General features: G+C 42.4%; 1 protein-coding gene across 1 annotated transcript in view; it reads right to left on the bottom strand.

Annotated features, from left to right (window-relative positions):
* The window catches only part of efnb3b (ephrin-B3b), a 79,787-nt gene that overhangs the window by 35,342 nt on the left and 20,058 nt on the right, over positions 1–24,387 (bottom strand). Inside the window, exon 2 of the mRNA XM_067579462.1 lies at positions 4,843–5,132. Within this exon, the coding sequence (XP_067435563.1) occupies positions 4,843–5,132 (290 nt within the window). The remainder of the gene's footprint in view (positions 1–4,842; positions 5,133–24,387) is intronic.

Below are 24,387 nucleotides of genomic sequence, written 5' to 3'. Positions count from 1 at the left end.
GTGTCCCATTCGCCTGACAGGGGCAGCGGTGATTGAAAGTGACCGCGTTGTTTCAGTGTCAACCTGCAGATGAGATACCATGTCTGTGTGTCAACTGAAGCTCACATCCCATTCACATCAGCCCCACACACACGACAACAAACTGACCTGTCTGTTGTCATCTTCTTCTTTCCATCTCTTTCTTTCTCTTCCCCTCCTCTCTCTTTACTCCCCGTTCATCCCTCTTTTACCTTTTTCTTTTTCTTCCCCCTCATCTCCCCCGCTCCCTCAGCCTCTCTGCATCTTTCCTGCCTTCACTTCCATCACTCAGTTTCTGAGAGGCTGCTTGAATAACAGTCAGTTTGCAGAAATTACAAAAAAAATGTCCCTGTTTTTTTTTTTTAGGTCAATCCACATAACATGTTGTAAACAGGTTTTATAAGAACTAATTCAGGTTTTTTTTAAAAAAAGCAGTACAGATCAAATTATTCACAGACAGGTCTGTGGATGATCCAGAGTAACCAGGAAATTGTTGCTAAAAATAGATTTTGCAGTTGAATATGGGCACCATGAGTGACATTCCTGTCACCTCAGTCATACTGGGCCAGAGGCAGAAATCCCAGAGACAAATATCTCAAAACTTGGGCACATAAATCTGGAATACCTGGATGCTTCATTAGATAAGTGAGAAATATTTTTTTTTTCATGATTTGGGTGAACTGGATGTCTAAAATCAGCCGGACCGGTTTTCACAACAACTCTTCTGTTCTCCTCATGTGTATGTTATGTTTTAAACCAGGTCAGCTGTATGGAGATGGTCTCCTCTTGCAGTTCTCATTAAATAAGACACACGTCATCAAGACCGCACTGATTGTGAATGTGTGTGTGCATGTGTATGTGCTCATGCATGCATGCAACAAGTGTGTGTTACACAAGGCCCTGGCGCCTGCTTTCAAAGGATTCATTAAAAGCAGTGAAAGGCTTGATCTGCGGTTTGGGTTGATGTACTGAGCATGTCTGTGTGTGTGGGTGTATGTGTGTGTGTGTGTGTGTGTGTGTGTGTGTGTGTGGGGAGCGGGATTTGAATAGTGAAAGAGATGAGGAGAGGGGAGAAACTAAAGGGTGGAGAGACTGAGGGAGAGACACAGACGGAGAGAGAGGGAGAGTGTGAACGAGAAATGGGTTTACATAAACTCTGACCTCGTGTTATGAATGAAAACATCAATCAATGAGTATAACTAATCGATTTTCCCACTCTATCTCTCCTCTCCCCAGGACTCGGAAATAAAGAATTACATTTAATGGGATTCGAGTAATCTAATTACAAAACAGTGGCATCTGTAATGCATTAGTGACTTGCAAAAACAAAGCAATCAGACAGGAAATTTTGGATTTTTTCAGATTACTTACTAGATTTTCTCAAGACATGATTAGAATGGAAGACACAAACATTATTTTTTGATTAGTGATCCTACTTGTGGATGATGACAACACAAATTATGACATGGAAATTAAATCATAAAGAGTTTTTAGTATCATTTATTATGCACTGTAGTGGCAAACTTCAAAGGAAACAGATTGCAAGTTACTCGTAATCTGTAATGAGTTTAACTTAATTAACCTCCACTGCCTTGTCTCCTCCCTCCACATTGCCACACATACACTTTCCATGTGTGCTTGGCCCGCAGTGCACAAACTGAATCATGCTATGCTATAGATTAATTAAAACAAGATTTCCCTGAGGCTTGTGCATACATCAGTGCCCTCATACACATGCACAAACATACATTTACAGTTACAACATTCAGGAACAAATCAGTCCACAGTGTGTTCAATATGCACAATATTCTCCCTATAGGGCCACACTACTGCAGATATGTGTCTCCAAATGAACAGTAAGATTAATAGCTATTAATTATCTCACAGCCTCATTAAGTACACAGAAGCTCTGGTGAGAGACTATAAGAACAATTCTTCATTAGAAGACATGCAATCAAAGACACGCTGGTCACTATACACAGGCTATCTGTTGATGTTATCAGTACCAAATGCTCTCTACTATCAGCTACTCACCTGTCTCCTCACCTCTCCAAGTCTCTCCCTCTCCAAATGTGTGAGTGCATGTGTAATGTGTGTGGTTGTGTGTGTGACCTAGTGTCGCAGCCGTCATTGATCGGGCTGGAGCTGTCAATCGATCAGTCTGGCCTGTATGTGGAGATAAAGGTGTTTCTATCTCTGGACACTCCAGTTGCCAGGTGGAACTACAGAGGAGAGGTGGTCAAAAATAGAGACAGAGGGCCACATTCGGCCCTTTGAGTACATGTTTTTGGTCCGGCAAAGTGTTCCATGAGGGTGTTTACTTCACTGCAATGTAACCAAATTCTAGTTTAAGAGAGATTTTTTTTTTTACATTGATGGAAGTTTTCGACGATAAGCAGAGGACTATCGCTATCTGTGCAAACATGGGAGATGAGGAATTTAACCTCGTGGTCATTTTGAACACCAAAGATAAGAAAAACTAACTGGGACAGTCCCTAAAACAACAGATCTCATGGTGATGGTGCATAATCGGTATGCTGCTGAATACCTGATGGCTTGACACGCAAGTGAAAAGATATTTTGTACCAGATTTCAACAGATGATAATACTAACACAAGCTCTGGAAGGCAAACTGGAGTCATACCTGTTGTGTTATACTGTATTTCTAAATTATGGAGGCCCAGTAATGGGTTTCTGTACTTCTAGTCATGTTGTGTTTAACCTTACAGAATTTGGGTTTTGTGAATTCTGAATTTGGAGAACAACAAAATCTGGTAACCCCTGATATTTACAACTGAAGTGCATCTGTACAGACAATATGTATAAGATGTGGACTGTACAACAGCAGTTCAATAAAAGAAAGAAATTGTGTACACTGAGTGGATATTGGACTGGAAAAGAACATAATGGTACACCAATGTAATTAAATGTACTGTAGAAATAGATGCACGCTAATGTTTCCCAGTGATAAATATACTATGCATTTATAAATATTAGCATTTAATATTACATATAATAAAGTATATGAAGCAAGCATTAGCCTGCTAGCATAATTTCACAATATTGATATAAAGATATACAAACACATGCTCATAAACAGACATTAAATCAGGAGATAGTTTAATGTAACTATCAGGGAGTCTGTTTTGTCGTGTCAGTTTCTTGCAGTATTTGATGTTGCTGTTCGTTTGTTCAACATCTGTCAGTCATCGAATCAGGTATCAGCAGGTATCAGATTGCATTAATTTTCCTCCCTACTTATCAGGCCCAAATTCCTATATCATAGGGTCCCTGGGTGCAGTACAGTGCACCTATACACACATACATACACACACATACATACGGTGGCTTACTGCACTGCTGCATGCTATCTCACCTACTCATATCTAATCTGAGAGAAATACTTGTATGCTGATAATGATGCAGGGTGCAGAAGAAATATGCCCAGTGCCTCACCTCTCTTCACAAACACGCCGGGTATGAGGACTGATAGCAAAAACCGAGATCACCAGAAACCGGCGAACAAATATAGAATACAAAGAGGCATGAGGGACTTCACAGACTTCGAGAGATCTTATATTCTCTTTGTCTCTCTCTCTCTCTCTCTCTCTGTCTCTCCATCTCTGTCCCAGCTTCCTCCTCCTCCTCCTCCTCCTCCTGGCTCTACTCGTTCCATAGTTTTTAGGGTTTTTTCTACCCGCAGATAAAAAGAAGTGAAAAGAGCATTTGCACACCTGAGTGAACAGAGCTCGCAGGTGCGTGGGAGGAGAGCTATGGGAATCAAACAGGGTCTCTCTCTCTCTCTCTCTCTCTCTCTCTCTCTCTCTCTCGCTTTGTCTATCCTGCTCACTCTCTCACTCCTGAGGGTTTTTTTTTACAGTGTTCGTGTTTGTACTGGAAACTTGCGGGCGTGAGAGAGAATGTGTATGTGTGCATGCGCACGAGTGTGTGTTGCATTCATCGCTCCAATTGTGAATGCTGAATGCTCTCGGCTCCCCCGGCTGTATTTAAAAACAACCCACAGGTTTCGGCTGACGCGACCTTTACTCGCAGATTGTTCTGTCCGATACAAACGCTTGGCCTGGCTCGCCTTGATGACCTCATCAGGTCTTCACAGCCTAACTCCAAACAAACCTTCCGAATAAACCAAAACAAACTGTGCTTGGCCATTCGCGGTCACTGCAAGTCTAGCAGAAACAATAAACAGGCCCCAGGCCAGCACAGCAGCAGAGCAGGACAAAGACATAGCAATGACAGACACACACACACATACATACACATACATACACTCTTAGAATGATGCCGAAGCATAAATGTAACCATACTTCACTAAACACAAAATCCTACTTAAGTGGCAAAGAAGGGCAAATCCTGTGACACACTGCAACAAATGAAAAGACTGGCAAGTTTCTCCTTTTGCTTAGAAAAAAAGGAGATGAAGTGTTCAATTTCACAAAGATGAAATTAATTAATGTTAGTCAAATAATCTTCAGGCACATCAAGATTTGATTTTTTTAAAAAATTATCCTGAAAACTACACATCCAGCTGGTCATTTTTTGCAGTGTACGTCCTCTACTGTATCCGCCCATGGACCGGATCACACACAATTCTCAAACCTAATTACTCTAAACACACCCGCCCAATCATCACCATCATCACTGAAATAAACAAACACACTCAGCCACAATCAGAAATCAGCCATGCAATCATAACAACCCCCCCATCACCCCCGCACACACTGCATTAAACCTCAACACACACACACATACACAGACTCTCCATCCCCCTAATCTCCAATGTTCGCTCTGCTTCCTCGAACTCACCGATAATGTAGTAGTCGTGCAGGCTCTTGAACTCATGGCCCCAGAGGTTGGGCGAGAACTCCTGGAACTTGATGGTGAAGCGACGTTCGCGGGTGGGCTCATCGCAGGTCAGCACGATGTTCGGAGGGCCTGTCACCTCGCAGCGGTCCGCCTGCTCCCTTGACGACACAAGGTAGAGCTTGTAGAACTCGTACTCTGGCGTGGACCTGACGGTGTCCAGCGGAGGGCAGATCAGGTCCAGCCGGTCCCCGATCTGAGGGTACAGAACGTAGCCCTTATCGTCCCTGAACCTGGAAGAAGCAAGAAAAAAAAAAGAAAGGAGAGAGTCAGGGGAGAGAGAATCATTAATTAAAGTCTTTTTCTTCCTGCTACAGCAATATAAACCAGTTCAGAGCCACCTGTCCTTGCTGCTGAATGAGCAACAGATGGCTCCTTTACCTCTCTTATTCATCCTACTTCTTACTTATTTTCTCTCCTTCACAGGCAACAGGTGCCTTTACTGAGGAACTGCTTTGCATTCAGCTGCACACGTTTTTAACCACACAAGCTCACACATTCCCCTGTTGACCCCATGAAGTAGTTGAGGAGGAAAGAGGGGAAAATATAACCAGCAGTTGATGATCCACATAGGGAAAATAAAGCCGAAAAAGGATTCGGCAATTAGAAAAGCATTAATGTTAGCTTTTTTCCTGTGAACCACCCCTCAGAAGTGACCTTCAGTTCAGATACATTTCGAGTGAGCAAAAGTGTTGGAACAGAAACGACACCAAGGTTATAATAAAAGCTTTTCACTAGACTTATTCATGACACAATTTAAGAAATGATTGATTTTGACCTATATTGGTCTTTATCAAAAAATTCTGAAGTAAATTTCTTCATCCTCATGTACATTACTTGAGCCCAAAGAGAATTCAAAACAAAATAAATGTGAAGTAATGAATTAAACAGACACACATTACATTACACACACATGAACGTATGTAAATGAAAGTGAAATATTGTAAAGGGCAAAAAGAAATGTTTTATTTTATGCTAATTTTCTTACAGAACTCATTTCTTTATTTTTAGCATTGAGAGCTGAGCAGAAACAACTGTCATAACAGATCATCAGAACGACGCTGCCAACGCCAGGTCTCAGGTATGTACAGTTAATTAGTTTGCTAATTAGTTGTCTTGATGTCAGTCAGCGTCATCCGCTTTTGATATGCCTCCCTCATATCAGACGGATGCAGTTTGTTTGTTTATAGCCTAACTGACAATTTGACACCTGTCATCTATGGGAAAACCACAGCCTGAAGTCATTCTAAAGCAACAGTATGATTACATTCCACAAAAGTATGCTTGAATATGGTTTATTTTCAACGTTATCGTCATTACTTTTGCCATCAGTAAAGAGCTTTAATGTTGCATGGTCTTGAAGTTGTTAAATTGCTTTCCTGAGGAGGTTTTTGATGAAATAGTTGACATGAAAAGTGTCACACTGAAATGAATTTTGCATCAGCATAAACCCAAATTGAACAAAACCCAGTTAGAAGCCTTCACGAAGTGAGTTTTTTTTCAGTATGGAGGGCTGGTGGGCTCGCTGTGGCTGCACAGCTTTCTGAGGTCTTTCCAGAGCAGAGAACATGAAACACAGCAGTCGGAGGGGCATAAACTCAACAAATGACTCAGATTCTGTCATTCCCCTCACAGCACAGGGCCATCTCTTGCTGATAAGGCCAAACACTATGAGTTATCAACTTAGCTCCTGAGGCCTGTGATGACTTTAACACTCCATGCTAGCTTGCTTGGCTAACAGTGGGAAGACAGAAAGTAGTCCGTGCACACCCATCGTGACTTTATCTCAGGTTAAAATAAATGTCACTACTGACAGAATGAGGCGAAGTGTTTATAGAGGTAAAAGCTAAAATGAAGAGGGAGATTTGCTGGATTTTCTGTACTGTTAGCATTCCCGCTGAATGTTAAGTGACACTTTGATGTGGAAGTGGGAGGAAGTAAATGCTTGTAGTGTTAAGAAGCCCACTTTTCTGTTACCTCAGACTCGTTTTCTGTTTCCAACAAATGGGAACACAAGGGAGACACAGCACTCAAACCTGCTTAATTATTCTCTCTGTTCTGCTGTCAGACAACTGTTTGACCATTAAAAAATAAACAATACATTACCCCAAAGCAGGAACACACCAAGCTATTATGTTGCATAACTGTACTGTCAAAAAAAGACAAAATAAATCCTAATGTCACATTAACAACAAGTGACAGTTTTATTTGTCCAATTACCGTAATTTCTGTCCACCTGTCTACCACAAATAGCCTAAATCAGTCATTTCTTCCACAATCCAATTTGGAAACCAACAGAAATTTATGCCAATTAAGAGTGTTAATCAGTGTAACAGATAAGTCAAATCTCCAAAAACATAAAATATATTTTCATGCAGGTTTCTCATAAGCTTCAGTTGTCCAAACTGGAGGGGTATCCCAACAATTTATTTGGTATGTACCCACATATTTTAAACTCCACCTGCCTAGTTCGTACCACAGACTTTCCATCTCCAAGCTGAAATAACCCTGATGACACCACTATAACATCAACATGGTCATTTTCTCATCATGGTCATTTTCTAAGACTAGAAATCTCTCCTCAGAGCCACAGAAGACATTATGTTTTCACAGGCTGTGTAGCACTAACCATGACAAGTAAACTCAAAATGTGTAAAATCAGTGAACTGTCTTTTTAAAAATACAAGATAAACTTTGCCCATGAGAGGTTCTAGACACAAAAGATGCAAAACTCTCCTGCTATAAAGCTGAGAGCAAAACAGACTTCATTTTGCTGTGTGAAGAAATCTTGCAAAGCTGAATCTTGATAGTCTTGCTATTATCAGAGCACACTTGTTTTTGTTCCCCCACATGAGTCAGATTCATTCGACTCTACATTTTCCTTCTGGTCATGCGTGTCCCCTCCTCCACGCCTCCCCACAGGGGCCCACCCCACAGTTTGAGAACCACTGGCCTAAATAAATCTCTATAGCAACAGCTCCGTGAGGCTGTACTTAGGCACAATGCTAACACCAGCATGCTAACACCTGGTATAATGTTTGCCGTGTTCGCCAGCTGAGTTTAGCACGTTAGCTTGGTAACATCAGCTAATTCATTCTAAACACAAAGTAAAGCTGAGGCTAATAGGAATGTCATGAGTTTTGCAGTTATTTGGACATAAATAGTCATAAAAAGGATTGGATACAGACCAACATTGTCATCCACAGACCCACACTGTTAGCGTGGCTAAAAACAGACATTTTAGACATTCTTTTTGGTAGCTGATATTTGACAGTATTTTTATTTTAGCTGCATGAAAACACAGCACCTGTTCTCTAAAAGCAACACTATGTGACAGGACAATAATGTGGTTTCATGTGACAAATCATGAAAGCTTATAGGAGACAAAGGGATTTTATGCATCTCCTCATGTTGTACCTGCATCCTTCTGACCACATCATTGCCTTTCATGCAGGCTAAATCTACCTCTTAGCATTGCAAGCTAACAGCCTTACAACTGCCGTAAATTGAGATGTAAGCTTTATCTGGTGGCTGTTCGGCTGGCGGTGCACACCGGAGGGCAACTTGAGAATGCAGACTGAGCAGCGGAGGAGCTTTAGCTGAGGCGGGCCCAGAGGCCTGTTGGGAAGCCACTGTTCCACTTCTCATTACCGAGGTCACTCAGGGTTATCAGGTAATACTTTAGACTCGAGAGGTAGGCACTCAGCTTCACTCAACACGTACACACATAGTTCACCTTCCTGTTGGCCTCAGACAAACTGTAAACATGGCGGTAGTTCCTGAGGCTTCTGCAGCAAAGCCTAAACAGAAAAAAATCCATTCAAACACACACATATACATACATACACACACACACACACACACACACACACGCCCATACAAAGACCCTCCTGCTAAACACAAAAGGTTTGCCCAAACATATCCACCCACATCCAAACACTCAGGTTTAGTTTTCCCTAAACATGAACACTAAAACCCACCGACACACACACACATACTAACATTTACTCTTATAAAAACAAGCACCTTTTGCTTCCTGCATGACGCATTCTGTGAGTGGTATCTGATGGTACCCTGAGTCACAGTCGAGCTGCATTGCAGAATGGCAGAGCAAACACACACACGCATACACACACACACGGAGGATGGTGTGAGTGTTGAGGTAAAATGCCACTGGGCAGGTGCAGTGCTCGAAAAAGAAAGAAAGAAAGAAAGACGCGGAAAGCAGTGAAGCCGGAGAGGGAGGGGAGTGGAAAATGGTAAAAAAAAAAAATAATAAAAAAATACCGAACATGTCAGGCAAGCTATGTAGCAACAACAAAGAAATGTGGTGAACAAGCAGAAAGGAAACAGAGACAGAGGGAAAACACTGCACAGAAGGAAAAGACCTGCAAATATAACATGGAAGAGGAGGAGGGACAGACAGACAAAGACAAATGGGAGAAGGGAAAATACAGACAGAAAGATAGAAACTGACAATGAATTCTGGCACATTCCTGTGACAGAACTCAATTTTCTGATAGGCTCCATGTTCAGGGTGTCAGATTTGCAGAGTTAACCCAGGTTAACCTAGTGTGTGTTTGTACTGTAGACAAGATGAGGTAGGGAGACCTTGTCCCAATCTAATCATGTGGTAAAGCAGGAAAAATAGTATGTATTTATCTCAGAATTCACACTTTTCCCTCTCCTCTGTGTGACGCCCTACGTGTCAACAAACCTGAACTGCATTCAAACAGCCAGTACGCTGATATACGATCACTCACATGCCTTTTTTTTTTTTCTGTACCTGGAGGTATTAAATCCACCTTCAAGTCTAGTCTAAAAGTGCAGGACAGGTTGTGAGCCTTGTGAATGGCACAGTCTGTGAGGTTGTAAAACTCTTGAGGTTGAAATGCAGAAGACAGGAGGGAGAGCTGAAGAGCAAGAGGAAAAAGTGAAGTGAGGTGAACTTATAAACAATTTTATAGAGCCTATCTGTGACCACATCTAAATAAATCCTCCCATTCAGACAGCCCTGAGCAACTTTACATTTTCCCTTTTCTTTTTGGCCACATCTCACTCTGAGAGAGACACTCTCTCTGTCTCTGAGTGTCTGTAGTTTTTTTTTTTCTCTATCCTCCCCTCACTTTCCCTCACCTCTTTTGCTGTCCACTCGCCCCTCTCTCTCTCCTTCCCTTTTTCTCAGCCGTTAACAATAGAACCATTCATGTGGCCACACTTTGAAACATGGCGTGGGGGGTTGGAGGGGGCCAGAGGTGACAACGAGGGGGGGAGAAGAGATGGAGGGAGTGGGAGGAGGCTTTCCTCTCTTTTCTTCTCCGGAGCTCTTTTATGAGGGCAGAAACATCATTTTCTCAAACCAAGCGTCGCCCCGCCGCGACCCCCGAGCTGAGCTGAGAAGACTCATGTGTCAGTCTCCCTGACCTCCCCTCACCCTCCACTCCTCCCCAACCTGCCCCTCCACTTTTACCCATGCAGTTGGCATAAATGTGTACAACATATCACTTTTAAAGATTTACACCTCTAAGACACAATTTGTTATCAATATCCAATTTCTAATAAAAATGTAAAAACTCCGAAATTTGAGATGATGTAGTTATGTGAAAAGCCTGCACTGGTATCTGATAACACTGTGTGTGCTTATGTGTGAGCTCCATATGTGTGTGTGTGTGTGTGTGTCTCTCTTTCTCTTGTCCATCTGCATGTTGTCTGCTGTTGTACCTGCTTTAGGCGGCGTATTGGACAGTTCGAACATTTCCAAGATTCCACAGTGGCAACTCGAGCCGCGTCCGGACCAAAGCCGGGCACACAGGTGCAGCCAGCAGGGGAGACAAGGGAGGGTGTGTGTGTGTGTGTGTGTGTGTGTGTGTGCGTACGTCTGTGCGAACATGAGAATATGAAGTTGAGGCGGGGGTGAGGGAGGGCAGACGAGTGTGAGCGCGGAGTCCATGAGCGAGAAACCCGAAAATGAGGATACTGAGATGGAGAGAATGAGGCGAGAGACAAAAGAGAGAGGTGAGATTCACAGTGATAGAGCATGAAAACAAACACATAAGGACAAAGGGAGAGCAAGAAGTTGGACAGATTGCAAGAGCGCAAACTGTGGAAAAATAAAGTCTCGCACAAAAAAAAGAATAAAAAAACAGAGGGAGAGAGAAGAATAGGGAGAGGGAAGGACACTGAAGTTGGCAGAGAGCACAAAATAAACTAAAATGAAATCAGTGTGGAGGATTTACTCGAAACTCCACATCAACTTTGACCTTCTTCATCCGCTATGGGGGTTGTGTCCTTGAACTAACCACAACCTGGTGTGAGCGGGAAGCCAAGGAGAGACAGCAAAGGACCAATCTATTAGGGAATAATAAACGACGGCAGTATTCGGTTCTGTGGCGGGGCAGATTTATGGCGGGCCCTGCGCATAAAGCTGTCCGCACTAATCTCATGGTATACACAGTGTAATCACACACACAGGGGCCCTGAGTGCTCCCCCCCCGCCCCTTCTTTTAATGTACACACGCTGTCAGACGCACGGCAGGGGAACACGCGCACTAAAGAGTAGCAAACCGATCGGCTACGGGAGAAATACATACTCTATAGGACAAGCATGCGTGCACACACACTCGCTGAGCTGCAACACCTGCAGGCCATCTAGTAGCTGTCTAAAGTAAATCCGCTGGGTCTCATTTGCAGGAGTGGTGCTTTCCAAAGAATGCCACAATGAGCAAACACACTCACACTCACACACACACACAGAGCGGAAAACGTCCATTTTGAACATGTCATTTAAGCCCGTATATAATCTTTAAAGCTCACTTCTGATGAAACAAATGAAAATTTCCACCAATTTAGAAACATAATTAACTTTATTCCAACGCGCTTTCATTTTCTTTAATGAATTTCTGAACAAACAAGTATAAAAGTCTTAGTTCTAGCATGAAGAAAATGATTCAAGAGATTTGGATATGGAAAATTATCTCACTCTACTGACAGACTGTTTTACCTACTTCAAGAAAAATATTATTTCAAGCCTCAGCACTGGATTAAATCACTTGCTATGATGGAGATTTTTCTCAGAGCACCCACACAGCTAGGGGACTGCTGCAGCTATCATTTTCCACTGTTCTGCTGTAGCAATCACTACCCCTATATACTGTGCAGCCAAGATCACCAGCTATATATATATATATATATGTATAATGTAAAACACATGGTCAGGAGTACATAAAACACATGAACACCAATTCATCTAATGCACAATCTGTCTTTGACACAATATTTGCAGGAACAGCAGCTCTATCAAAATGACCTGTTCGCTCTGCTTGTCTCACCTACATTATCCCCCTGCTGCTTCATCTGATGGCTTTAAAATAAAACATTCAGGAGCTTTTAAATTTTACTTGTGTCGGGTGCTTTCATCTTGACCTCATCTTTGATCGGTTCCGTAATCGAAAAGGATTTTTTTTTTTTCCAGTGCTTGTAAAAGCCTCATTTGCATGTTGAACTTGTGAGGCCACACATCAAAAAATGCTATTATCATCTGAGGTTCATGTTTTTACATACTTATACAGTCATATATTAGGCTGAGAGCATGCAATTGTGCATTAAAAACCCATAAAGCACCTTGGATTCCTGCTAGTTTCTCTTACATCTGTAACAGTCAAGTTAAAGGAAATTATCTCATTTTCTGATACATATTTGTCATCCTAAACTGTTCTAGGAATTAATAATCAATGATCATTATTTAGTTATTTGAAATCCAGCATCATCTGACAGGACCTTTAGCATGCAGACGCTGCAGCTCTGCCTCCATCAGCGCGCAGGGCAGACAGACGGTTTTAAAATATCCATAATCATTATTACTGTCTTCATTAAAGAACCATATACCCTGGAGAAGAGCTGCAGAAGTGGTCTTTGACTGTGTGTATAGAGCTAGATAGAGACACATTTGTACGAGATAGAAGGAGACAGAGAAGGGGAAAGAGAGAGCTATAATGTAAATTGATGAGTTTGAGTCTCTCTAGAAGGCATGGCCCAGATACCTCCGAACATTTCTATTATGGATGGAATGGTGAAATGGATGTGAGCTCGACGAGGAGAGGAAGAGAGAGCAAGAAAGTTTCCGTCCAAGAACTTTTGTTTTGTAAATCATCATCTGTGTTGATGGAAAAATAGGACAAAAAGATCAAATTTTGATTGGCTTTTTAAAAAAATATATATATATTTCAACAAGCTTATCCTCTTCAACCCCTCTGTCCAACTGGTGGGTCAGTAAAACACAAAATTCAACCAACTCACAGAACCTTAATTTATATTCTGGTGGAGATCTCAAAGTTGGCAAAGATACCAAATAAATGTGTATAAAATGATGCACAAAACATCCTGAATATTTCCATTTGGATGGAGAAACGCAGCCAAAAACAACAGGAGTCTCCAATAAAAAGCTTCTATGTTACTGTCAGACAGAATGGATTGCATTATCCAACCTTAAAGCAATAATATGCAACTTTTCTGCATTTAAATGTCCAAAAACAACTAGACCTATGTTATATATTTTGTTCAGTTGCAAACTTATTATCCCAAATGTTTCTAACAATTTTCAAACCCAGAGAAATCCGTAATTTTAATCAAAGTAATGGTCCATTTCATTTGGTCGCCTGTCAATGGCATCATACCCCTCTACCAAGAGTATACAAGTTGATATGCTGGTGTTGTGGTTGTCCACCAGAAACATTCATAAATTGACTTTTATGCAGTCTCAAGCCACATTTTTAGATATTGGTTGTTTTTAACTGTAGCTTTTAACAAGATGAAGGATTTTAGTCGTCAAACGTCTGGATCTTAAGTTGCCAGAGAAACAAGCTGAGCTAACGTTAGCAGCAGCTAGGCTAGCAGCCCCTCCTGGACATCCTATGTCCGCTGAACAGCATGGGAGAAACACTGATTTTTAACGTGCTTTAATCTCTGTGTACGTTTGTTTTAAAAAGGAGGAGACCTCTCGGCTCCCGGTAAAAACCTCCTGAAAGATCAACACTGAAGGAATCCTAACCAGGAGAAGCTGGTTGTTTAACAATGAAGACAACTACTCCCATGATCCCACGCTACTTCGCAACGTCCTCAAACTCTGTCTTCTGTTATTGTTTTGATTGAGAGAGACCCCTAGCGGCAGAATTGACATATTGTGTGTTTAAAGCTACTCAAACGGATATAAAAAGTGAAGAACTGGGTGTTGAGGGGTTAAACAGAAAATAAAGAGAGAGATAAGCCAACTATGAAGAGCAGTGTTAACAAGGAGAGAGGAGCACAAGGTTGATGTAAAGTCAGCGAGCACTGGAAAGCCCTCAGGAATGTTGGTGGTGAGAAACGACAACGGCGGTAATAGTTTCCATATGGTGAGGGAGGCAGGGAGGGAGGGAAGGAGAAAGAGAGAGGGGGATGAGAGGAAAAGAGGTGTGAAGGGAGACGTTGATGAGGCTAAGGAGGGAGAGAAAGAGAAAGAGATGGGAGGTGGCAGTCAGCGGGTAGGGATGCAGAGCCTTGTTTGAATAGTTAGTTGGCATCGTGGGACTCTGAAGGTAACTGCGTCCTTGTCATAACACACACACACACACACACACACTCACACTCTTCCTCCTGTCCGGAGGCGGTCCAGAATGCTGCAGCGTCTGTGTCACATCCAGTACTTATCACACCCAGCGTAACCACGGAGACACGGGATGGAGGCACACTGGATGCCTTGGCATTTGCAAAGAGCACGTACACACACAGACAGACACACACTGAGTTTGTCGCTCTGGTAAACACACACACACACACACCCTTCATCTCCCTTGCTGCTGTGCTCCTGCTGCGTTCAATACATTCCATACGGTACAATGCAGCAGATGAGCGTATCACATTAAGTTGAAACTTGTAGCTTCAACATAAAGAGAAACTAGAACTAACTAACCAACTATTGAGAAAGACTTCTTCTCCTCTTTGAACAAAGCTGAACAGCGCAGCCATATTCAGGTCACAGAAACTTTTCTCAAGCAAACATCTCCCTCTTTCTTTGTCGTCATCTCGTTCTCATTTGCATCCTTGTTCCTGTTTTTTTTTTTTTTTTTTTTTTTTTTTCATGTTTCTGCTCCTCCATCTCCAGCTCAGAACTTTTGTTCACGGCTTCTTTTGACTCCTCCAAACATTCGCTAGAAGTGAGCTCAAGACACTGCTCTAAATTCCGTCTCGTGTCTCTCACCGCTTGCTCCCCCTTGCTCTCGTTTCTCACTTCCCCACCTCTGTATACCTTTCCTCCTTCCCATCCCTCTTCTCTCTCCAGCTGACCATATGGCACCACAGTTGTTCACAGCTCTTCTTTGATTTCAATTTGCTGAAAAACTTTTTAGCAGTGCAGAAATGGAATAGGGCCTAATGCAAAAACAAGCAGACATAATTACATGTTCATTTACAATGCATAAAATCCAAAGTATGCTTCCCTTGGGGCATTTAAGGAACATTTTTAAATGTACTTATTTTAACTAATTTAGTATTATATTAATGCATTTCCATGCCTGAAACAAATAATATATAATATTTTCACTACCGATTAGTTTATTTTAATCAATATAATGGTGGAATATAGTGACACATGCTCAACAAAATTTCCTAGAGCCCAATGTCACATCTTAACATCTTAAAATGTCTGATTTTCAAGTCAAAATCCCAAGATCTACAAGCTGCAAATTTTCACATTTCAGAAGCTGGAACCAGCAAATGCTGGCCATTTTCATCTTGACAAATGACGTAAAAGAATAATCAGTTATGAAAACTGCTGTCTGTTCCTCCTGTTGGAAACTGTTGCGGGCTAAATCATGACAGTTTTCCTACATCAATATTTTGTAATTTTCAAAAATGTCAGCTAATTTTGGTAGCGTTTCGTGCTTCCGAATATGACGACATGCAAAAACCAGCAGCCACAAAGCCACAGCAGATTTAGTGTCCAAAGCCATTTGCTATTGTTCCACAATGAAACCAAACCAATCTTCTGGATGGTCATGCAAACCTAAAATGATACTTCCTCCCTCATCGCTACAATATACCCAATTTCTCTCTTTTTCTGTCCTCACTCCTAAACCCTTTCAAACCACCATTTCTTCCTGCTTCTGTATCTCTTTTCCTCTCACTGGCCCTCCCTCCCGCCACCTCCCTTTTCTCCCCGTTTTCAGCATGTACTCTGGATGATTTGCGGCAGTCTGGATTGGTCCCATTAAGGTGGTCTAGTGGAGGTGTGTGGTGATAGAGCACTGCAGGTTCTGACAGCTCTCTCTGCGTGTGTGTATGTGTGTATATATATATATATGTGTGTGTGTGTTAGAAAGAGAGGGAGAGATTGAGAGGACTCCCCGGTCCACAAATGGATACACCTACGCATGCATACCCCTCCAAACAGGCTGAAGGAGACCCTTGAGACACACACACACATGCTACAGACCCCCTAAAACTCCCAGTGAGGTCTTTAGTGCTTAAGTATATAGCTTATGATGACATATAGACACACATATATTGATAGTAGCAACTGGTGTTTATGCCTGGTGTAGGAAAACTTTTTGAGCTTCGACTCATTCACTCCAACCACCTCACTAATTTAATTAGGTCACCCAGGGCTCTGGAGGAATGAAGGTTATAATGCATGCAGTGGCTTCTCATTCCCATTCTTAATGCCACACACACACACACACACACACACACACACACACACACACACAAAGAAAGAGAACCATCCAATAGTCGTCCCTCTGGGAGTGAAGAAGTGAGGTGAGACGCTGACCTGCCACAGTGTGGGTCACCTACATTTCCAAAGCTCCCTCTATGTGTGTGTATGTGTGTTTGAGTGTATCCACATGCGTTCATGCATGTAGGCGTTCTCCCTTGGGTCCCCTCTCCCCATCTGTGACCTGTGAGGGGCAGTTCTATGTGTGTGTGGAGGCTCAACTGTGCTCCGGTGAGGGCACAGGGTGCAGAGAGTCTGAAACTTTAGCCAAAGGCGACTCAACTTAAGCCCAGTCAGGCCACGGTGTCAGGAGAGCAGTGTAATCCATAGGGGGCCCCTAGGGGCCACCAAGCATGCAGGGCTCTTGGGAAGTTTTTTTTTTTTTACCAAGCTGCTGAACGTGTGAGTGAAAAAGCAAACAAGTAGTGCGTCCATGTTTACTTGTGTGTGAACATCTATCTACAACTTTGGACTTTCAGGGATAAGGCTGGCAATATATTTTTCTAACAAATCCCTTAAAAATATGAATTGAACAATGCGTTAGTCCTAGCCTTTACTCATCCCCAAGTTCATTTGTTCCTACTGAAGATGTAAATCCTTAAAAATGGGTCACAAATATATAGTTTCTTCAGAAATTTCCTAAAAGAGCTGGACACCATACTTTTTAGCAAACGTTACTCAAACAGGAGATAATAGTGCTTTTGTTGGGAACTATATTCAGCCGTGGATGAACACATATTCAGTGCCTTAGTGTGTATTTAAAGTGTATGTGGGATTGATTAAAAAAGACTACAGTGCCCATGTTTATAGTAATGAGGGAACATTTGAACCAGTGCAACAGTGTGGTTTACTGATGTGTTTGTAATAGTTTTTGGACATCAGTGGAGCTCTTTGGCAAAGATGAATAAGATATTAGATTTATAGTTACTGGTTAGAGCACCAATTCATTGTTGGTTTTGGTCTTTTCATGGGATTCTGCTGACAATAGGAAAAATAGAGAATATCACCATTGTTGTTCTTTCAAAGTGATAAAATTTTATTAAAAGTTATGTCATTCTAGGGTCGTTGTTTTAAAAGTTTGAGCAAAAGTCAAGGAATAAAACAAGAAATAGCAAGATGTTTAGGTTGAAGATGAGGTTAGTTTATCTTAAGGCAATCAATACACTCAAAGACTGTCTTCATAAGGATATAGGTCCAAGGATATGTATGTGTTTGTGGTGTGTATCCCAACAGGGTCCTTGTGTATCTGCAGCAGTGCTTAATCCACCATTTGAAATGGGAACCTGGCTTCCATTCACCCACAGGCTCCGTGCAGCGCTACCCGACTCCCAGACTCTCAGCTACTTTGACTCCAGTGGAACGCATCTTGAAGCGATTTGAGGCTCAAACCCTCCGCTGCTCCCTCTCTTTTTTTTTTTTTTTTTCTCTCCCTTCTCTTTGGCTCTCCAAACCTCCAGTCCACCCAAATGCCTCCTCCCGTTCTCGGCTGAAGGAAGCTTTAAGGGCTTAGGAGAAAGCGCTGGAGTGGCAGTCCCGGCTCGACCCAGGGGTTGTGGAGCCCCCGCGGTAAAATCAACAGTTAGCCTGCTGCAAGAGCAGAGTCCGAAAAGTCAGGGAGGGAAGGAAGAGTCCGTGAAAGTAGGACAGACAGGGTCTAGGGCTATAGCTGACGGCTGCCTCAATTGCAAACAGACACACATAAGTGCAATCACACACACACACACACACATGCCCGCACACAAACATGCTGAAAGTGAAAGCCTCCAGGTCATCAAAAATCCTATTCACTCCCGTCAGGATATTGAAGTGTGTCATGCCAATATTTCAGTGCTGATAGCTTTGCCAGAATGTGTGTGTGTGTGTGAGTGTGAAAGTGCATGGCGGTGTGTGGGTGTGTGCTTGAGCACGTCCGTGTGCGTACCTCGCCACTTCTCTCCCACTTTATTTTCTAAAGAGTGGCTTTTTCAAAAGTCGCCTGGGTATTTTCAAGGGGCCTGTCTAATTCATGCAGGTGAAGTGTTTTAAAGTTCCATTCCCCGGTTTACCTGCGGGGCCTGAAGAACACACAACAGAGGTGTTGAAATAACACCTCCTCCCCTCTTCCCCTTCTCCCTCACTCCACTTTTATCACAATCATCCTTCACTTTCCTCCTGTCCCTCCACACCTGCCTCCTCTCGCTGCACTCCCTCTCTTTCTTCCCGTCTTTTTCTTATCCCTCGTTCCCTTCCCTGCTCCTTCACTCCCCCACCTCCCTCCTACTCTCTTTTTTACCTCATCCATCCCTCATCCTCTCTCTCTCTCTCTCTTTCTCTCTGCCTCTCATAGTGTTTGAAGCAGAGTGTTTGTCTCTAGGGCTGGATGATTGACAGCTGAGAGAGAGCCAGGCAGCTCTCTGGTGACAGATAAGGACTTTGGCTCTATTACTCACTGGGTCCCACAGACACACACACACACATATAAACTCTCACCCATCCACCCACACGCACATGGATTCATTTACTTACATGCGCAGACACGCACACACACAGAAACACACACTCCGGGTCCCATGCTGCTCCACAGTTCGGCAGGGAGCAGACAAACCTATTTGCATTAGGAAGCAGCGTGTAAAATAAATAAAGAATCGGATGAATCGAGGAATAAATAGACAGGAGGCACGGCTGGGGATGAGTATGACTGATTTGCAGTGTGTGTGTGTGTGTGTGTGTGTTCGTGTGTGTGTATTTGTGTGTGTGTGCTCTCATTTTCAACCTCTGGGCTCCCGAGTGGGGAGAGCGGCAGTGCAGCAAAAGAAACACCCTGCACACCCTGTTGAACACACACAAACACAAACACACAGACAGTCAAATATACATGAAAAGATTCTACAAAGCCTAAATCATTATGGTAATGAAAAATGAAAGGGTCTAAAAATACTGGTTTATTCCTCCCTTTGTTTCGGGGGAACTCCGGAGAGACCACTGGCTGACAATGAGAGAGAGACAGAGTGAGATGGAGGAAGAGAAGGAAAGAGAAATAGGTTTTCCTCCTATCGGCTTTTCCCGTGAACATCTCCCTCTACAGCCACCCAAATCTCTGGATTGCAATACTCTCCTTTCTTCAAAGAGAGAAATTGGATTGAGTGCAACTGGTTCAAATTGGGTGCATGTTTATGTTCTTGGCAGAAAAAAAAAAAAAAAAAAAACCTCGGTGACTTGTTGATTGACAGCTGAAAGTGAGAGGAGGATGGTGAGAGGAGATGCAGCCGGCGCATAAACAGGTGCGACATCAGATACAGAGAAGAGAAACAGAACAAGAGCAGGAAAAGAGAGCAAACATGGAATTACAGAAAAACACGGAGCTTTCAGTACTTACGTAAGTTTGTGCAAGAGTGAAAAATAGGTTGAAAAAGGAGAGAAAAATAAAAGGGAAACTGAAATGCAGAACAGGGAGAAGAGAGTGATGAAGAGACAGAAGGGTGGATAAAAGACTGCGAGATGTCATGCTGAGGTACAGGTGCGTGTGTCAGGGAGTCGTAGGAGAGAAAACGGAGGGAGAGAAAGAAAAAAAAAAAAGATCAGTGAGGAATAATTAGGCCGACCCCCGGCAGAGGAGTCTGGCAGGTGAAAGGACGAATGGGGGGAAAAGCGAGGAGAAAGATGGATGGATGTTAGAGAGATGAAGAAGGGACGGGTTGAAGGCAAGGACGCGGTGACATAGCAGGGAAAAGGGGGGAAAAAAGAAAAGGAAAGGCTAAGGCATGACTAAAGAGGTGGCAGGCTCAGCGTGAGAGAAAGAAGGAAGAAAGGAGAGGAGGGCAGCCCGGAGGACAGAGGTTTAAAAGTGAGAGGAGAAAAAAAAAAAAAAAAAAAGCGGAGAAAGAGGCGGAGGAGGAGGTGACAGAGACAGACGCAGAGCATGAAAATGGCCTTTGTCATCCCCTCTCAAACACAGAGCCGGAAGACAAAGGGAGCGTGAGCGCAAGCGAAAGGGAGAGCTGCTTTTTCCAGCATCTCTTAGATGACAATAGCTATTTGTCTCCTCATCAGAAAGAGGAGAGAGGAGAAAGTACAGAACACACTGTTCTTCATGTCTCTTCCTCCTCACTCGCTTCTCATCTCCGTCCTCTTCAATGTCGATTTTCCACCCGCCCTCCCCCATTATCTCCCTCTGTCCATCCCGCAGATGCACAAATACCCTTAAACGCAGTCTCTCTATAAATAGCTCTAATTCTCTGTTACTGGGAGTCTGGGGCAGAGGAGGGACCCTCCCCACCCTATCCCTACTATTTGAGGTTAGAGGTCAAGGGTCACGCTTGAGTGCTGATGGTGCATCCAGGCAGACAAAGCAGATTAACACACACACACACACATGCAGGGTGAGCAATGGTATGTCACCCCTCTAAACCCCCTCGCAGCTTGTTCCCAAGCCTCCATCTCATTGGGCGAGATAGTATCATATGTTGCAAGCTGCACCAATGAGAGGTCAAGGCCTCAATTGTGCGTGCGGTCAGCGGTCAAACCACCTCTTGCCACGGGCGCTGATGACACTGCAGAGTTAGTATTCATAGCGAACAAATTGCAGATAAACACTGTGCGTCATTTGTGGCTTGATTCTTGTTTTGTTCCGTGCATTCTTCTGCATCTCAAACCATCATGTTTGCCGTTTAGTGAATCTGTCAATTCACCAAACGCACTTTTCTCTTTCAGACCACACTTAAATGTAGCACAGCTGGGAAATGACTCGCCGATCCTGACAGTGCTGGTGCCATGCTCCGCTCACTGATCTATAAGATCAACTCAGTTAAGTCTCTAAACTCAATGAGAATCAGAAGAATGTTATCAGGGCAGAGTTTAACTCTAAATTAATTTCATTTAGTCATCTCGTCTGACCCCGCACTGGCAGAGAATTTAAAGATGAGATTAAAAAATTGCTTAATATGCAAACTCAGTTTGTGTTATCGGCTTAAATAATGTCATATTTTATACCTCCTCAGTGAGATATGGTCTTCCCTTTTCCACCTGGAACCTTTGCTTCAAGGATAGACTTTCTGACTACAAGAATGCAAACGTGTTCTAACATTAAAATGCTATAATAGTAGGGCTGCGACTATCTATTATTATTATTATTATTGTTATTATCAGTCAATCTTTCAATTATATGTTCCGATTTAACAATGAAATGTTTATGCTGTAAAATGTCAGAACACTGAAAAGCTTCAAATTGCTCTTTTTGTCCAACCAACAGTCCAAATTCCCAAAATACTCCATTGTGAATGATATAAAATTGACAAAAGTAGAACACACTCACTTTTCAGAAGCTGAGCCATTGGACTTGATAAATGACTGAAATGATTTGCAGATTAATTTTCTGACTAATTAATTAATCTGCTAAATGTTTCAGAGTCATATTAGATTTTAAATTGGAATGCTAGTTAGGTTGGCAGGGCCTAAACCTAACCCAATAATTCACTTCAAAGCTGCAAAGTCTTTTTCTTCCTCCTCATCTTTTTCTTTTTTTCTTTTTGTCATAATGTGCAGTTTTGTATGTCTTGAAATACCCTGCAATCTCCATCTGATCAAGTCATTTCTGTCAAAACTGAATCACGAACACCTTATTGTCTTACAAAAAAGGGAGAAAAATCTGCCTGTGAATTTTTTCCCTTTGACGTTTGCTTTGACTTATTCCACAATGACCCATTAAGGAGGTTACTGTTTCCAGTAAAAGTCAACTTTTTAAAAACAATTCTGCAGACATGAATGTCTGTACCTTGTAACAAAAAGAAGTTCACTGCACTATACAATTATAAAAAAAATTAAAGTTGATTTAAGGAAATTCCTGAATCAAGTTGCTTTTTATTGGAAACAGTTACATATAGTATATATATTACTGGTATATTTATTTGTGTGTTTAAGAAAACAAGACTTTCAGGGCTCAACAGGCAAAAATGACATGATCAGTGCGTTTTTTTGCACCGTAAAAGTGTAAAAAACATTCTACTCAAGACAGAATGTAGAACAACAACAGATCAGTTTTGATGTCCCTCCCTTCACTGTTGAGCTGTGTGAGGTCCTCCTTCTGATCTGGCATCAGTGGGCAGTCCTGCCAGTGTGTTTAGAAGTGTTAAATGCCCCCCTGACCTGATGCAGTCTGTTATTAGACCTACCGAATGCCAGGCCTGCTAACTCATACTGGCATCAGCGCCCACGCCTTGCAGCACACACACACACACACACACACACACCGGTCAGATACACAAACTCACATGTGCAAACACTTAGAGGCAAACATGTTGCACAGACACACACACACGCACACCCGACAGGCACGCAGCGGAGGGTGAATAGCCAGTGATCCTCCTCCTCTTTCCACCTTATCAGTGAGTTGCGTTCCGCCTTAGCCGTGCATACTGTACAGTCATTAATCATGATTCTCATTAATTATCTATGCACCCGGCTGGCTAATTAACACATCAGCTCAAGCAGAACTAATGCTGCATGCTAGTTCACCTCCCACTCACACCCAACACTCCCCAACCCACACACACACACACACACACACACCCTACAAACCAACTCCAACCCTGTTTCACCCAAACTTCAGATCCTGTCAGCTGCAAAGAGAAAACAGACTAGCTAGAAAAAAAGCTTTAATGTGACAATGTGGTTGGAGGACGCACCAATAGCGGCAGATTAAAGGGAAATTCTGCTATCAGTCTGTGATGTTTAATGTCTTGTGTTGTAATTTGTGTCTTTGGTTAACCCATATTTACCCTTCTTGTTGTGTCAGCTTAAGTTAGTAGTTTCCTAAAGTCCATTTCTCAGCATGTATTTCGACAGCCGCTAATGAATGGCTATTAAACTGGAGTTGTCACTATGTGCAGGTGGGGAACGCAACAGTGCTAGCGTTAGCAAAAGCATAGCATGAGTATGAATTAAAAGTCGGGACAAAAACTTAGAAATCCACTAGCAACCCTGTTTCCCCTCTTACAACTGACTTTAGCATAGTGAGCTGCTATGAGAACGCATAAAGGCCCAATAATACCAGCAATTATAATATTCATTTGTGAGAACAAAATAAATCCTGACTTCAACTTTTGTGAGGCACAAGTTTGCACCTTGACCTTTACAAAACTGTCTTGACAGTGCCAACCCTTTAAGGAACAAAGAGCCTGAACAGGCCAAAACAGAAGTAAGCTATCATAGCTTATTAGCTGCGCTGCGTCATCTACTTTTATATAACCTTGTTCTGCCAGAGTATAAAACTGCTTCACAACAGAGACATAGTGCACACAGTTATGAGACAGAAGTTTATTTCTTGTTTATTCTACGCATGCAATATGTGCCTTGAATTTTCCTGGCCGGCTAGCAGGGTAACAGTTATCCTCCCATCTATTTTGCCAGAGGAACTTGACCGCGCCAATTTCTAGTATGGCCAGGGCTTAAAGCAGCACAGCACATACAAATTCATATTAGGACGGCTATTTAAGATTATTTTCACTACCGATTAATCTGTTAATTATTTTTATTAATCTTTTAGTCTATAAAATGTAACAAAATCAATGCCTATTACAATTTCCCAGAGTGCAAGGTGGTGTCTTCAAATTTCTTTCTTCTTTTTTCTTTTTTTAAATCAAACTAACAGTTCAAAACCCAAAGATATAAAAAAAAATCTTATAAAAACAGGAAAAAAAAGCAAATTGTCACATTTTAGAAGCTGGAATCAGTAAATGTATGCATTCTGCTTGAGAAATGATGATTTA

Source organism: Thunnus thynnus, chromosome 22 (genome assembly GCF_963924715.1).
Source record: "Thunnus thynnus chromosome 22, fThuThy2.1, whole genome shotgun sequence".
Lineage (NCBI taxonomy): Eukaryota > Metazoa > Chordata > Actinopteri > Scombriformes > Scombridae > Thunnus > Thunnus thynnus.
The sequence above is the reverse complement of the archived record's forward strand: the minus strand, read 5'-3'. Positions and strand labels throughout refer to the sequence as shown.